Raw genomic sequence first — 15252 nt, 5'->3', positions numbered from 1 at the left:
CGGGGGCGGGGCCGCTACACACAACGAATCGTTCGTCTCCGGAACGACGCGCCCGCGGGCCAATGGGGCGCGGAGGACGAGGCCCCGCCCCCGGGCCCGCCGAGCCAATCGCCTGGACGCAGCGTGGGCGGCGGCGGCCGCGCGAGGCTGCGGAGCCGCGGCATGGCGGGCGGGGCCCGGGAGGTGCTCACGCTGCAGTTGGGACACTTTGCGGGCTTCGTGGGAGCGCACTGGTGGAACCAGCAGGTGAGGTCCCCGGGCGGCAGCCCCCGCGGAGCCCTTGGGGGTCCCCAGGCCCCACTTCCGGCCGGCCGTTGTCGCCGGCCGAGTCCAGTCCTTCCTGCGCACCTGCCTCCCCAGGATGCTGCGCTGCGCGAACCGGCCCACGCCAAGGAGACGCCCGAGGAGCTGTGCCCCGACGTCCTGTACCGGGCCGGCCGGACGCTGCACGGCCAGGAGACCTACACGCCGAGGCTCATCCTCATGGACCTGAAGGGTGAGGCGGTGGCGGGGTCAGCCACTTTCCCCTTCGCGGGCGGGCTCTCTAGCATCCATTCGCTTCAAGATCCGCCAACCACACGAGGCTGAAGGCGGACGAGGAGTCCAGGGAGCCCCAAAAACACGCCAGCACCCGAGGGACGCAAAAAGGCCACTTTTATTCCGTTTGAGAGCCATCTCTGGAATGGGCTGCTAGTCCCCGGAGACAGTGATATGTATCGACTGTGGCACTCATGTAAGACCGCCGGCGTGGCCTGTGCCCCAGGTCCCACAGCTTAGGAAAGGATGGAGTCTAGATTCTGTTCTCTTCGCAACTCATATATATCCGAGAAGACTTGGAAGCACCAAGTGCTGGAGGGTTGGTGACAGCAGGTTGTCCAGTAATCAGAGGATTAGCTGAAGGGGGGACTAGGCTGTCACCCAACACTGCCTGTTGTTTTGCGCAGGTAGCCTGAACTCCCTAAAACAAGAAGGTGGACTCTACAGGGACAAACAGCTGGACGCAGCGATCGCGTGGTACTTGTGGTGTTGCGGGGAGTACACAGGAAGCTGGCGAACTCTGGGCAACCGTGGCTATGATCTCCAATTTCTTTCAGGCAGGGGAAGCTCACCACACACAAAGAGGAACCCCATCCCAAGAACCCTTATCTCCAGGACCTGCTGAGTGCAGAGGTGAGGGCCTCTGCCCTGAGCTTTCAGACCCGGCACTCCCCCCAGAGCCCCCACCACGGCCCGAGGGATAGAGGGTTTGAATCTTACACTCTGGGACTGGTTTCTGGGGAAAGCGCAGCCTCCTTCCTAAAGGCCTGCGACATGAATGGAAGGGAGGCTGCAGGGTGTGGCCAGAAAAATCAGGATAAACCAGGGTTTGCCTTTTGACTGACTGGAACTAAGTGTAGACTTTTGTCTTGGCTCCCAGGGGGCGCTGAGTAGCGATGGCATCTGGAGGACCAGATCCCTCCCCAATGGCAAAGGTGAGACCTGCCCAGGTACTGGCGGGGCGGGGAGTGGGCGCAGCAGGGCCGTGGAGAAGGGTGTGTCCCCTCCATTTTGTCTCCAGGTCCCACTCCACTCACCACCGCTACGAGTCCGAAGCCACTTATGCCCACAGAGGGCAGCATCCGGGTCTGGTCAGACTTCCTCAGAGTCCACCTCCACCCCCGGAGCATCTGCATGATCCAGAAGTATAACCATGATGGGTATGGGGGACCATGACCACAAGGCAAGAAACGGGGTCCACAGCGATGTTGGACGAGGCTCCCCGAAGACAGGATCTCTTGGGGGGAGGGATGGAGATGAAATGGGGGTCGTCTGAGTCCGGGATTGTGTTTCCGCGTGGCAGCGAAGCCGGCCGCCTGGAGGCATTTGGCCAGGGGGAGCGTGTCCTGCAGGAGCCCAGGTACCTGGAAGAGCTGGAGGACAGGCTGCACTTCTACGTGGAGGAGTGCGACTACCTGCAGGTGACTGTGCGGTGTGGTGCCTCGGGCTGGACGCGCCCGTCCCTCCCTCTCACACCGTCCACCCCCCTCCAGGGCTTCCAGGTCCTGTGTGACTTGCACGACGGCTTCTCTGGGGTCGGCGCCAAGGCCGCAGAGTTGCTACAGGACGAGTACTCGGGGCGCGGGATCATTACCTGGGGCCTGCTGCCGGGCCCCTACGCTCTTGGGGTGAGAACCTGGGGGAGAAACATCACGGTGTGGAGAGGGAAGGACGAGGAGGACCCAGCGGGGCAGCCGCTGAGGACAGGCTCTGCTCTCCGCAGGAGCCCCGGAGGAACGTCTACCGCCTGTTGAACACTGCGTTTGGCCTGGCGCGCCTGTCCGCTCACAGCTCCCTGGTCTGCCCCTTGTCCCTGGGAGGGAGCCTGGGGCTGCGGCCCGAGCCGGCCGTCCACTTCCCTCAGCTGCGTTACAACGTACGTCAGGCCCGGGGCCCCACCTGGGTCTACTCGAAGCCTCGGCTTGAGCTCAGCTATGACGTGGCCTTTTAAGTCCCACTGTCCCACGCTCGTCCAGCCTGGGGCCAAACACACCCCTGCTTTGTCCCAAGGCCCCAGTTCTGCCTCCACGCTCTCTCAGATCCGAAAGGCCAAGTGCCCTTCCCGGTGTCCCCTTCACAGGCCGCTCTGCCCTTCCACTGCAGTGCCATCTTGGCTACAGCCCTGGACACAGTCACTGCCCCTTACCGCCTCCGCTCCTCGCCAGTGTCCATGGTTCACCTGGCTGAGATGCTGAACTACTCCGGGAAAAAGGTACGAGGCTTTGTGGGGAGGAGTCACAACTTGGAAGAAGCTCCAGCTTGACTTCGTCCTTACCTTTAGGTGGTGACAGCAGGAGCCACCATCCCCTTCCCCTTGGTTCCGAGCCAGTCCCTTCCCGATACCCTGGTGCAGCTTGGAGGGGCCACCCCGTGGACCTCGCTGTCTGCGTGTGGGGACCCATCGGGAACACACTGCTTTGCCCAGTCGGTGGTGCTGCGGGGTCTGGACAGAGCGTGCCACACCAGGTGAGGACCGGGGTCCTTCGGGGCCTGTCCAGCTTCTGCTTCGGGCCCCTTTCTCCCTCGGCCCTCTGGACAGTGTCGCGCATTGCCCCCCTTCCTCCCTCTACCTCACCTTAAAAAAAAAGGCAGAGCGTCCGAGTCTGCGGGCGGCCAGAGAATGGAGTACTCAGCGTGTCCTTCATGCCGCCCCAGATTAAGAGTGGCTCTGGCTTTGTTCCAGCAGCCAGCTCACCCCGGGGACGCCGCTGCCCTCCCCGCTCCACGCCTGCAGCACTGGGGAGGAGGTCTTGGCCCTGTACTTACAGCAGCAGCAGCCCAGGGCCAGGAGGTCAGTGCGACGCTCGTGCCTGCCCGCCCCAGACCCCGGCCTCCCTGCCCGTGTCTCACGGCTGTTCTCTGGCCCTCAGTTCTGCCCATCTGCTGCTGGCTCCTTGCAAGGTGGCACCTCCTTACCCCCGCCTCTTCTCACGCCTCCACCAGCAGGGCCTGGTTCCAGACGCTGCCCCGACGGGGCCAGGTACGTAAGAGGCAAAGATGAGCAAGACTCCAAGCCCGGGGCAGGGGGCCCTGACTCTATTCCCTCCCGACTGAAAGATCCTAAAGTTCACAGTCCAACCTGCTTCCCGAGAAGGGTCTCCCCTGGAGCACGGGCATACTGAGGGGACAGCACACACGATTTATTGAGCTTACTTTACATCAAGTCTCCCAAAGGCCCAGCCTTCCCTGCCTGCCTCAGCCCCAGGGTGCAGACCGACCCAGTTACAGGTAACCCCACCCCCCACAGAGGTGGACAGCATCCCGGTGCTCGGCACCCTCTGCTCGTCGTCTTCCTGGAACCGGACACTCGGGGACTTGGCCCAGGAGCTGAGCACACTGGATCTGCGGCGCTGGGCCAGCTTCATGGACGCCGGGGTGGAGCGAGACGACTTCCAGGAGCTGCTGCAGGAGCTCCACGGCCTGGCCCAGTGCTTCCGTGCTGGGGACAGCCTTGAGGCCTGAGGCCCCAGGAACAGAGGGCGCTCGCTCGCTCACAATAAAAAGTGCTGGTGCGGGAGCTGTGTGCCGGGGCTGCACGCGCCAGACCACGGGAAACGAATGTGCGCCGTCGGGCACGGGGCAGGGTGGCTGTGGCGCCGAGCCCGTCTCCCCCACTCCCCTTGACATTATTTACAAAGCAGACTCCAGGGTCTTCAAAAAAGACCCCGAGTAGCGTCTGCCTTTGTCCTGGTCCCCAGCCCGGCTCCTGCAGCCCTGCACGCTGAGCCCGAGCATGCACAAAGGCCGCACCCCAGCCGTCTTCAGGCTGCCCCCGGGGTGTGACCCTGGGCAGACGAGGTCCACACGCCCCGAGTCTCACTCGTCCAGCTCCTCCTCAGACAGGAGGTCCCCGTGGTCGGAGAGCTGGTCTGCATTGCTGGTACTGGCTGCGTCGTCCTCGTCCTCAGAGCTGGCCTCGCAGGCCGTGTGGAAGAGCTGCACGAGCTCTCGGAAACGGTGCGACACCTGGGGGAGAGGTCGGCTGGGTCCCTGTCCCCACGGTAGTGACACTGCACACCAAGCACCACATGCCGAGCTGAACGAGCTTGTCGCACCCACTAAGGCTGCGAGGGCCACGGGCCTGACACGAGAACCTCAGGCTGGGGCCGACGTCTTGGTCACAGCTGTGCTCCTAACAGCAAAGCCAGCCTGGGACCAGGGGCCACTTCCCGGGTTGCCTCACCCACCTGGCCAGTCAGGCCCTCCCTCGGGGGCACCCTGCCTTCTTGGTGGGCCGCTGCCCCTTGTCCGTGGCACCGCGGAATCTGAGCTGTGGCAGACTCCCGACTTACCTCGGCCGGCGTCTTGTTTCCCAGCTGCTGGGAGATGACGCGGAACGTCTGCGGCTGTGCCCCTTGCTCCTGGCACACAGTCAGAATCACGCGGTCGGCCTCCCTGTAAGCCAGGTGCCGCAGTGAGTCCCAAACTGGTGACAGGTATCCCCCACTCGCCCCCACGCCTACCCACCTTGTCCACAGCACCACCTTCTCTCCGGTGGAGCTGACCTTGCTGTTGTTGGCACATACTGTGACTTCGGCGACCTTGGGCAGCTGCTCACCCTCTGGACCCCTGCCCTGCAGTCCACTGTCTGTAGCCAGACCCCCCCGAGGAGCTCTGGGAAAAGTCTCTGTAGTGTCACTTCCCGACCGAGAGGACTCATGGGCAACGGCCTTCTCATCTGAGGTCTGTGCTCCGGCCCTGCCCACAGGCAGCCAGCCCTCGCAATGATCTGGCTTCCCGGACACCTGCCTTCTCCCGAAGTCTCGGGTCCCTGAGGGAACAGGACTCCGGAAGGGAGCAAGGGGACCCACAGTTCCAGGCCGTCTCTCAGTTTCTGAAGTGCCCCAGATGGGCACAGATGCCTCCGACTCGCCTGCTGCACTGAGGCCCAGCCCCCCACCCTGAAGCCCGGGGGACACGTCCGGGCAGGGGGGCGCCTTAGGCCCAGGCTGGCTGGCTGTGGTGTCTGGCGCAGCTCCAGCGTCGGGGGGACACTGAGGAGTCTCTGGTGAGGAAGGTGGTGGACCATCTGGGAGGAGCTGCTGGTCCGTGAGAGTCGTTTCCTGAGGGGCCAGCGAAGTGCTCCCCGTGGCCAGCCCTGCACAGGAGGAAAACAAGGCTCAGGTCCATGCAGGACGGAGGAGCCAGGGCGCACGGCTTGCCGCGGGGTTGCTGGAGGGTCCCCCCTTGCTGTGGGGAGAGTTCCGAGGGGGAGGGCGAGGTGGCTGGGGCCCTCATGTAGATGCAAAGGCCGGCTGCCGCCTGGGCAGCCGAGTCTCCAGGATGCAGTGCACCAATGGCCAGCAGACGGGGGACTCGGAGTGGAGTGCGGGAGCATGACAGCTGGCTCCACTGAGCTCCCATTTCCGCGAGGCACGAGGCCACGGGGCCGCACTGCACAGGAGCGTCTTACGGGTCATCAGGAAGCTCTGTCCCTAAAGAGATCGCTGCTAATCCAAATTCAAAGATGGCCAGAGCCAGATCCAGACAGGGAGCAAGGCTGGCGGCAGCCGGTCACTCACCTGGGGCTGGCACCTCTCCTCTTCGAGAACTCCGGCTGGGCCTGCCCGGAGGTGCCTCCGCAGCTTCTCGCCCCTCCGGGGCTTCCTCCTCCATCCCGTCCTTGCCCAGCCTGGCTTCCTTAGCACCAGGCGGAGGACTGGCCTCGCGGTGGGGGCTGCCGCCCCCCGACTCATGGGGCTCCTTGCTCTTGTAGGACTTGCTGTCACAGACCTGCAGGGATGGCCTTCAGGGTCAAGTGTCCCGACCTCCATGGTCTTAGGGGCCTACTGAAGGAAGGGACCCTGCCGGACGCTCGTCCGCTCCTGGGACTCCGAACGCCCTGAGCCGGAGGCAGCCCCTAACCACTGCGGTGTCCCCGCTGCCGGCCAGCGCTGCTCAACAGAGCCGGCTCACAGTACAGCGCTTTCCTGGCCGAGGTTTATTTCATTTAAAAAAACTAAAGGAAATATCTGAACTGGCGGATTTCTTTCCAACTGCAAAAGCTGTACCCCCACGGTTCTCTTCAAGAAGCAAAACCCATGGCGTGTCTTCAAAGCCTGCACCCCGCGTACGTGCTCCCGTGCACTCAGCAGGGCTTGCAGCGGCACCGGCCTGCGGCCCCCCGGGCCGGCTCGGAGCAGCTCCCGGCGCCAGCCCCTCCTCACCTTGCTGCTGCAGTGGCTACAGTTTCTCCGTCTGTTCTTCTTCAGCTTGGAATCGGGGCCTCCTTCGTGGCAGGAACAGGCACAGTCCTTGGCCCCGTCTGGCCACTCCGCCTCCTAGGAGATACCTGGGCTTGGTCAGCTGCCACACGCTCCTGGTGCCAGGCGGGAAGCTAAGCCTGCCCGGCCCAGGCCCCTGCCCCCTCCTCCGCATGCTGCCCGAGTGCTTCAGGCCGGACCCAGGAGCACGGCGACCCCCATAACCGGGTCTACCTTGTCGTGACTCTGGACCCCAATCTCCTTTCTCCTTTTGCTCTTCGAGGCTGTGGGTGTCTTGGGAGCTTCCTCTTCCTCTTCCACATCAGGCAGTGCCACTTCTTCGAAGCCATCGAACTGGGGAGAAGACAGTGCCACTCGGCACGGACTCTGGGCAGGCCCCTCCTGCACAGCCCCACCCACCCGCGGCCTCGGCCTCGGCCCCTACCTCGTACTCCTTCTCCTCAGTCCAATTGATCTCTTCGAAGTCGCCCATCCGGCTGGCTGCTGGGCGCAGGTGGTCAAAGAACACAGAGAACTCGTCCTGCAAGTGGTGGTGGCCCTTGAGGAGATGCCACATCTGCGTCTTGAGCTGGGAAGAGTTGCAGAGGGACAGATGAAGTCAACAGGGCCTCTGGAGGCCGCGTTCCAAGTCAGCCCCCTCTCCTTTCGAGGTCCCCTGGTCTGCAGGAGCCGCACGGACGCCCCCGAGAGCTAGAGCTGGGAATCCTGGACCTCCCTCCGCCCGGGGCCCGGCTACGCGGGACGATGCTCCCCGCAGACCGCGTTCCCAGCCAGCACGCTCTGCCCCATGGGCTCCCAGCCCATCACCTCCTGCCCAGAACTCTCCCCCCAGGGCAGTGATGGCACCCCTGAGCCTGCAAGGACCAGTCACTGCCCCACCCCAGGAAGTGCACGGTGCCCCAGAAGCCAGAGGCTGCAGACTAGCTTCGAGGGAGGAGGCAGGGAGAGCCTGCGCCCCGACGACAGCGGACACGAGCGGGGCAGGGGGGCACCTCGGTGACCTCCTGCGGCGGGCAGTCTGCACAGCTCTGCAGCACCCTGATGATCTTCTGGTGGTGGGAAGGGTTTTCTGCGAAGCAGATTTCCAGCTGCCGGAGAAACTTGCGACTCTTCTCGAAAGCCTGCTGCTCCTCGAACTAACGAAGGAGAAAGACGGCGGGAGAGACGTCACCTGCACAGCTGGAGCAAGGCTCAGTGCTCCAGAGCAAGAGCCAGGGAAACAGGCGGGGGCACAGGGGACTCTGGCTTACAGCCCTGTGATCCTTCTTGAGACCCTAGCATCTACCCTTGGATCACAGGCATCTAGCGACACACATAACCAAGACGCGAATGGAAGATTCGAGAGGTGAATGACAGCACACGTCTCGACTTGTTTACCGTTTCCTGGACTGTGACATCGAAAACTCAAATCCGCGTGGCATTCCACAGTTTACAAGGACGTTCACACATACCCTCATCCAATCCTCACGACGAAACACGTCATCACCCACGGCCACATAGCTGCCTAGAGACCCTCACAGTGGTCTCGTTATACAGAACTACGTACTGTAGTTCACTGTTCGCATTTTATAATTTTTATAATACATATGTTTACAATGTACGCATTTTGCCGTTCATCATCTAACTTCCCCCACAACATCGAGACCATCCACGCCGTGAGGGGAAGAGTCGCAGTCTCTCCTCATTACTGCGCTCCTGTACCTGGGGCTTCGCCTGACACGCAGCGGACACTCACACCGCCTGCTGCACACCAGTGACGAGAGCAAAGGGCACTCGGTTTAAAAGGCCCTTCATGGTGACTGAAGGCGAACCCCACACCACACGTACAGAGAACGGGGCGTGGGCTGGGAAGTGCTCGTCGCCTTGGGCTAGGGGAAGAAGAGCGACTGGACACCTTCAGAGGACCGGACAGGGTTTGTCGCCCACCCTCGACCCACGTCGCTGAATCCCAGCGTCTCTGCCTGCCGACTCACCAATCCACAGGCCAGAGCCTGCTCGGGCAGCAGGAAGGCAGCGAAGTCCTTCAGCAGCTGCGGCCAGTCCTGGAGCAGAAGCCGCAGGCTTCCGTAGAGCTCCACAGCTGTCTGCCTCTGCGGACCCGACTCGAAACCGTGGATGACCTGAAGGAAGTCCTCGTACTTGCCAGGGACATGCTGCAGGGCTTCTCGCACCTGCAGACAGACCGCGGTCACCAGTGCCCGCTCCGCACCCAGAGACGCCCCAGTACGGGAAGGAGGACGTGCTGTCAGAGCCCTGGAGGCCACGCCTGCAACGGGTCCCCAGAGCGCTGGGGACGGACAGAGCCACGAGCAAGGCACAGCTAGCTCCTTTTCCAGTAGTGGGCAACTAAAGCACTCCACTTCCTGGGGACCACAGCCCTGCCTGCAGAGCCAGGAGGGCTGTCCTCCAGCCCGCCCCCTGCCCCCCGCCTCCCGACGCCAGCGCCACTGACAGCGAGCAGAGTTTGCTGCCTGCTCTCCAGCCACATGGTGCTATCTGAGGGCCAATGACATGATGGCCAGGGCTGTTAGGAAGCCAGGAGGCAAGGGAAAGCCATGCCTGTCCCTGTTCGTGCTCCACCTTGCTGGGGGAGGCGGGGTGAAGGGACCAGGAGGTCAGCGAAATGACAGCTATACAGGGAGCTGCCAGGGACAGGCTGCCTCGTGCCTCCAGAAAAAAGTCACTTCCCTGAGAGCCACTCTGGCCAGCGTCTCCAGGTCAGTAAAGGCCCTGATAGGCCTACCCAGCAACAGAAGCCATGGCCACCCGCTGACGGTGGCAGCATCCCAATTCCTAGACAGCAGAAGGGTGGTGCTGAGGCACTAGCAGTGAGCCTGCTTGTGACTGAACCCCATCTCCATGGGGTTCCCCAGCAGCCCAGGAGAGCAAAGGCAGGGGCATGGAGCTGCTACGCAGCTGCCAGGCAGACCGCGCTGTAGACACCCCAAGGGACACGGCCTGGACGGGGGAAGCGCACGCGCGAGCCTACCCTGGTCAGATACGCCTGCGCAAAGGCCAGGTCCTTCTGCGCCCGTAGCGGGTCCCGCTCCAGGATGTGCTCGTCGTACAGCAGCAGCAGCTTGGACGCGTCCTTGCTGGCCCGGGCCCGGCTTCCCCGCCGGCTGCGTGCGCGGTGGGAGCTCCGGCCCCTCCCAGTGGCTTTGGCGCCCTCTGCTCGGAGCACATGGGGGACAGAGAGAGCATGTTCTAGCCCTGCGACCCCGCCCCACCCAAAGCCTACGGGTGGTGGTCCTGACAAGGCAGAGCGCTGCTGGGGAGGGGCTGGCCGCGCCCGGCCGTCTGTCCAGCCAGCTCTGCAGTCAGCAGTCCCAGAGCATGCGCCCTCAGCGGGACTCCCCAGGGACGGCGGCACTGAGGGACAAGCAGTGTCTGTGAAGTGAGCACAGCCCTTGGCACTGTGCCTGCGGGTGATCACAGGCCAGTGCACAGTTCAGAGCGGCCTCACACTCCAAGCAGCTGAGAACCCACTCACACGTCTGGAGTGCCCCTTCTCTGCGAAGGCACCAACTTAAACCTCTGCTCTGGGGAAGGGCGCTGCGGGGGCACCCAGGGGACTTCCTCCGGACACTCGCCACCTGGCTTTAAAGCTCGCCTCTCTGCGCCCGTCCTCTGGGCAAAGGGCCAACCGGGACCTGGCCCAGACACGCCGCGAACCCACCTGCTGGCGTCCTGCTGGTCTCTGCTTCCGGGGCGGCCTCGGGCGAGGCGAAGGGGGCGGGGGGCTTCTCGGCGAGGCCCCCGATGGCTCCGTCTGCCGCTCCGTCCTCCTTCTGCAGGCTGTCCATGCCCTCCACTTCCTCCTCCTCCTCCTCTTCGGGCTCCGAGTTGTCTTCCTGCGAGTTCTCCTCCTCGGACTCACCCTCCTGGCTCACGCGCCGCTCGGACGCCAGCCAAGTCAGTTTCTCCATCGTTTCCTGCAGACTCCAAGAGTGCACACAAGGGCTGGGCAGGGCTCGCCGAGCACCGCCTGCTCTATCGGGAGGAGCTGAGGCTAATCAATTGGGGGTCCCCCCAACTGTCAGAGCCCGGTCCCCGCACCGCGGAGTCACAGGGGTCGCTGCTGGACAGCACGGTTTCTCTTCGCCGCAGCCCACACGATCTGTTTTGTAGGCGTCCACAGCGTGCTCGAGGGACTCAATTTAACGTTTAAACGCATTTAAGTCAAGTGTGTTACGTAAAATTTCTCCCTATCTCTCTTTTCTCACCTCAAACCCGAGCTGTGTCCCACAACGCATTCAAACGTCAAAAATGACCTTAAGACTACCTCCGGTGCAGCGAGCGAGCAGGCGGCCCGCCAATAAACTGCCCGCATCCCCGAGCCCACAACCACCCGAGAACGCCCGACGCGCACCTGCAGCTCGGGGACCGAGAGCACAGACTCCTCGGAAGCTGATGACATCTCGTCCTCCTCATCCTGGGTGAGGTCGTCGAAGTCCTCTTCTTCCTCTTCCTCCGGCCCATCCTTCTCTCCTCCTGCTTCGGGCCCAGCTGCGGTCCCCGCCGACTGACCATCCGCGCTGGGTATATCTTCGGGTCTCCCTGGGGGGCTGGTGAGCACCCCCTCGGGGTCGGTGGAGGAGGGCGCGTTCTCGGGAGACTCTCTGCTCCCGTCTCCTGAGTCCCCCGCCGTGGGAGGCCCTTGAGAAGCTGCGGGGCTTCTAGCCGGCCGGCCCTTCTCCTCCCTGTGCGAGGCCTGTTTCCTCGCCTCTGCAGCGCCGCCTGGTGCCTCGCGTGGGAAGCCAGCGTCCACGTCCACGGAATGCTCTTCTTTGATTCCGCCGCAAACGGCCGGCTCCGGGGAGCCGCTAGAGACTTCCTCCCCAGGGTCCTTAGGCTCCATCTTGACCACTTTTTCCATATCCCCAGGAAGAGAGTTCAGAGACGGCTGGAAGCCCTGAGCCAGTGGCTCCACAACCTGCCCACCCCCTTCTGTCTTCACAACCGTCCAGACGTAGGCGCCACTGCCGGACAGGTCTTCCCGGCACGCTCTGTCTGCTGCTACGGGCCCCGGGCTGCACTCCTTCTTGGGGCAGACAGTAGTGCAGAGAGGAGACAGTTCCCGGGGTTCCGACTTGGGTACCAGACCTGGAAAGGCACTTTCCCCTTCTCCCAAAGGACAGCTGGTGTCCAAAACCACTTGAGCCTTATCCGCAGGGGTGGGCCGCACAGGAGGATCCACGGAGCCGCCGGAAACAACTAACGGCGGGGTGGGGGAGCCCGCCAGGGGCTGGTTCAGGGGGCAGGAAGAGGCGGGCTCCTGAGGCCCAGCGGTGATGGGGATGGTCTGGGGGGTCTGGGCCACAGTTGCGTTGACAGGCTGGATCACGTTGCAGCCACTGCCAAGGCTCACGACCTTCACGGTGGTGGCGGGGACCGTGAAGATGACAGGTGCAGAGTTGATGAGGGGGACAGACTTCAGACAGAGAGAGGCCTTGACTCCCTTCCTCTTGGGGCCTCTCCGTTTCACGTAGGGCTTTCGAAACTTTGAAGCGGCAAGCGAGGGCAACATTACTTTGGGCGTGGGAGCAGAAAGCAGGGTCTGGGGCTCGGACAGAGGGAAGCTGCTTCTGGCCTCGGGGGGCATCACAGGCAGTGCCGCTGGAGACTCAAAACTATCACCCCCGGTGACCCCTAGTGGAGGGCCACCTGGCACCGCGTGCAAGACGGTGGCCGGCTGGATCGCGGGAGGAATCCGGACCATCGTTTTGCCCGGCGGGGCCTCCGCCTGTGCGGACCTGGCGGGTGCTCTGCCAGAGCTGGAGCTGGGCTGCGCCGAGGGGCTGGGTCTGATCAGGAGCGGCTTCAGGGCGGATGAGCGCTTCTGCCTCCAGCCCTTTCTGGAAAAACAGTTGGCCACCGGCTTCAGCCTCAGCACCACGGCCTTCGGCAACAGCAGCGGGTACCGGGTCTCGCCCCCCGGCCCTGAGCTGCCCTTCCCTAGGTCTGGGTCCGGCTTGACCTCAGCAGTACCAGTCACGTGGCCCGGCTCTTGGACACCGTCGGCCATGCGCTGCAACTCCTCCTGGATGGATGGCAGACTGGCCTGTTGGGAACAAGGACACTCCGATCCAGCACACGTCAATCTGGGGATGGAGAAAAGGGGGGCTTTCTACGCTCAGATGACCTTTCTCAGGTCACCTTCTCAAGGGTGATTCTGCAGGACAGCAAACGGCCGTGAAGACTGCACCTGACTGCACTCCCCAGACTGAGTTTCCTGCAGGACGCGCTCGTCCCACCCACTGCTGAGAAGGCTGCGGAGTGCTGGGGACGTGGCGGTGAGCGAGGATGCCGCGTGTCCACTGAGGAGCGGGGCCTACCTTCAGCCAGAACGGAAGCCGGTGTTCCTCCCTCTCCACAGGCGGCCTCCACTGATGTGGCTGGATCTCGTCACAGCACCTCCCTAGGACGGGCAGTTGTTTGGTCTTCTTATAAAACTGGGCGTGAAGAAGCACAGCTTGAGTTATGCTCCCTTCAGAAACACTGCCCTCGGCCAGGCTGGGCCTGGGGTGGGCAGTGGCTTGAGACAGACCCCGCACACACACGTCCGCATACGCACGTACACAAACAGCACCTGATGAACGCCTCTGCGTTTCAAATCAAACTAATCTCTACTTAATATTTTACAATGCTCCATATCTTCTAACTGACGACCTCCACTCTGGTCACAAGGCAGAAGTTCAGGTCACAGAGCAAAGGAAGCAGATGGCCAGAGCACCCTCACTTAGAATTTGCTCCCGCCAGCAGCTGCACTGCCAGTGCCCTAACCCCCCCCAACCCCACCCCCAGAAGCTTCCTTTTTAATCAAGTAGTGCAGAACGGACATCAGAAGGGAAGGGAAAGACGAGGCTCGGGTCTAGCAGTAAGGGAAGAGAGAACCTGAGTGCACGCGGGCCGTGAGCGCGCCCTACCTGCCAGGCCCCGGCTGCAGCCAAGCACATGGGGAGGAGAAGCGGCTCCCGCTCCCCAGGAGCTTGCCCACTAGCGGGAGACGGCCAGCAGACCCACCAACCACACTGTGTAAAAAGGTACAAAAGAGTGTACAAAAGATGCCACATAACTCACGCTGGAACAATATGTTCCTGGAGCGGGTGCAACTAGTGTATCAGGGGCACCTTGCACGAGGCGGAGAGGACAGAGTGTGTGTCACGTCCACACCATAAACACGTCTGAGGAACCACAAGGAGACGGACTGGCTACGAGCACAGGGGTATGGAGAAGCCTCGGGAGCCAGGGCGGAGGTGGGCGGGCTTGGCCCTCCGTGCCAAGCCCAGTGGCCCGAGCTGTCTCCTGAAGGGTGAGGGGGGCGCCATGGCAGCAGCCTCAGGGACGGACAGAACGAACAGAGCGGAATGAGACACCAGTTAGAAAACCGCTGCACTGCTCCAGGGGTGACGAAGGCCGGAGGCGTAGGAACCGAGGCCAAGATGAAGCAGGAAGAGTCGGGACAACTCCCCGGGCTTCAGACTGAGACGGCGACGTCACACAAAGCGCAGGCCACAGGCGGGTAAGCTGGGGGACGGGAGTCTGCTGGCGGTGGTGACAGCGGCACGAGCAGTTCCCCCGCGGTAAGATCTGACACACGGCAACGATGGCCACGCACACGAGCCCCGTGCCTGGCACCGCACGGCAGCGACGGCCACGCACACGAGCCCCGTGCCTGGCACCGCACGGCAGCGATGGCCATGCACACGAGCCCCGTGCCTGGCACTGCATGGCAGCGATGGCCACGCACACGAGCCCCGTGCCTGGCACGGCAGCAGGACCCAAACACCAAGACACAGGAAGTTTGTGCCTAACATCCGATTCTCGAGCACTCTTCCTCAGGACGCCACTAGGATGTGCGCCACTAAAACAAGGAAGGGAAGCAAAACAGATGTGGCATTCAGGAAATAAGGGAGCTGACACAAGTAAGTGGCCGAAACAATCCCCAGCACGACAGCGAAGGATTCTAAGAAGAGACTGGAGCAGAGAGCCGAGAACGCCCCACATCTAGAGGGGAGCAGCACCGGAGGGCTCAGGGACAGACTCCTGCAGGACGAAAACGACAGAACACCCAAAACATCTGAACACACTGATGAGAGATTTCTAAAACTAAAAACTTCACTGTTGAACTGGTAACAAATATGTCATAAAACCAGGCCCTGCCCACCCGCTAAGAGGCGCTTAACCCCGGGGGAGCAGCGTTCGGCAGGAGAAGCAAAGCAGCCACGACCCACTGCACACTCGGCCCCAGGGGCCTTCACGCAGCGCTGCCAGCGAAGACCCGCACACCACCTGGCCGCAGCTGTGACGTGATCGCGGCGAGGAAGCCGGCGGGCCGGAGGTCCGCGCGTTGCGGGGGGCCCACGGGAGCGCGGAGAACGCTAAGACGTCACCTTCCACGCTGTAAGTTTCATCGATAAGGCCTCGGCCCCACAGAGCAGGCGGTAGCGACTGCAAGCGCCACCTAGGGGGGGAGGTACGCACGCCA

General features: G+C 62.9%; 2 protein-coding genes across 9 annotated transcripts in view; one reads left to right on the top strand and one right to left on the bottom strand.

The window, feature by feature from the left end:
- Nucleotides 1-92: 92 nt before the first annotated feature.
- MSTO1 (misato mitochondrial distribution and morphology regulator 1) lies at nucleotides 93-4054 on the top strand. Of its 3 annotated transcripts, none has more exons than XM_039849629.1 (14): nucleotides 93-246; nucleotides 361-496; nucleotides 945-1014; nucleotides 1095-1170; nucleotides 1418-1472; nucleotides 1559-1697; nucleotides 1841-1958; nucleotides 2031-2165; nucleotides 2261-2413; nucleotides 2618-2749; nucleotides 2819-3003; nucleotides 3224-3328; nucleotides 3408-3517; nucleotides 3785-4054. In XM_039849629.1, the coding sequence occupies exons 1-14, from the start codon at nucleotides 163-165 to the stop codon at nucleotides 3997-3999; spliced, it is 1713 nt and encodes a 570-aa protein (XP_039705563.1). In that variant the 5' UTR covers nucleotides 93-162; the 3' UTR covers nucleotides 4000-4054. The 3 variants fall into 3 exon arrangements, with proteins under 3 accessions (XP_039705563.1, XP_039705562.1, XP_039705564.1); XM_039849628.1 differs by having other exon boundaries at nucleotides 3221-3328; XM_039849630.1 differs by having other exon boundaries at nucleotides 3221-3328; nucleotides 3702-3842.
- The window catches only part of GON4L (gon-4 like), a 41012-nt gene continuing 29413 nt past the window's right edge, over nucleotides 3654-15252 (bottom strand). For 4 of the 6 annotated variants that reach the window (XM_039849612.1, XM_039849613.1, XM_039849614.1 and 1 more), the window contains 13 exons: nucleotides 13100-13216; nucleotides 11134-12825; nucleotides 10441-10696; nucleotides 9751-9932; nucleotides 8735-8932; nucleotides 7754-7897; nucleotides 7186-7329; nucleotides 6975-7094; nucleotides 6705-6818; nucleotides 6060-6270; nucleotides 5005-5635; nucleotides 4830-4932; nucleotides 3654-4503 (listed from right to left, as the gene is read on the bottom strand). In XM_039849612.1, the coding sequence (XP_039705546.1) occupies nucleotides 4354-4503; nucleotides 4830-4932; nucleotides 5005-5635; nucleotides 6060-6270; nucleotides 6705-6818; nucleotides 6975-7094; nucleotides 7186-7329; nucleotides 7754-7897; nucleotides 8735-8932; nucleotides 9751-9932; nucleotides 10441-10696; nucleotides 11134-12825; nucleotides 13100-13216 (4062 nt within the window). In that variant the 3' untranslated portion in view covers nucleotides 3654-4353. The other 2 variants (XM_039849615.1, XM_039849616.1) reach the window with 2 other exon arrangements.

Source organism: Pteropus medius, unplaced genomic scaffold (assembly GCF_902729225.1).
Source record: "Pteropus medius unplaced genomic scaffold, Ma_sr-lr_union100, whole genome shotgun sequence".
Lineage (NCBI taxonomy): Eukaryota > Metazoa > Chordata > Mammalia > Chiroptera > Pteropodidae > Pteropus > Pteropus medius.
Note: the sequence above shows the minus strand (reverse complement) of the source record. Positions and strands in the feature narration are given on the sequence as shown.

Coding starts and splice junctions, on each gene's coding strand:
- MSTO1 (XM_039849628.1), top strand. CDS start 163: ATGGCGGGCGGGGCCCGGGAGGTGCTCACGCTGCAGTTGGGACACTTT. Junction 2,166..2,260: donor CGGGCCCCTACGCTCTTGGG/GTGAGAACCTGG, acceptor TGCTCTCCGCAG/GAGCCCCGGAGGAACGTCTA. Junction 3,518..3,784: donor CGCTGCCCCGACGGGGCCAG/GTACGTAAGAGG, acceptor CACCCCCCACAG/AGGTGGACAGCATCCCGGTG.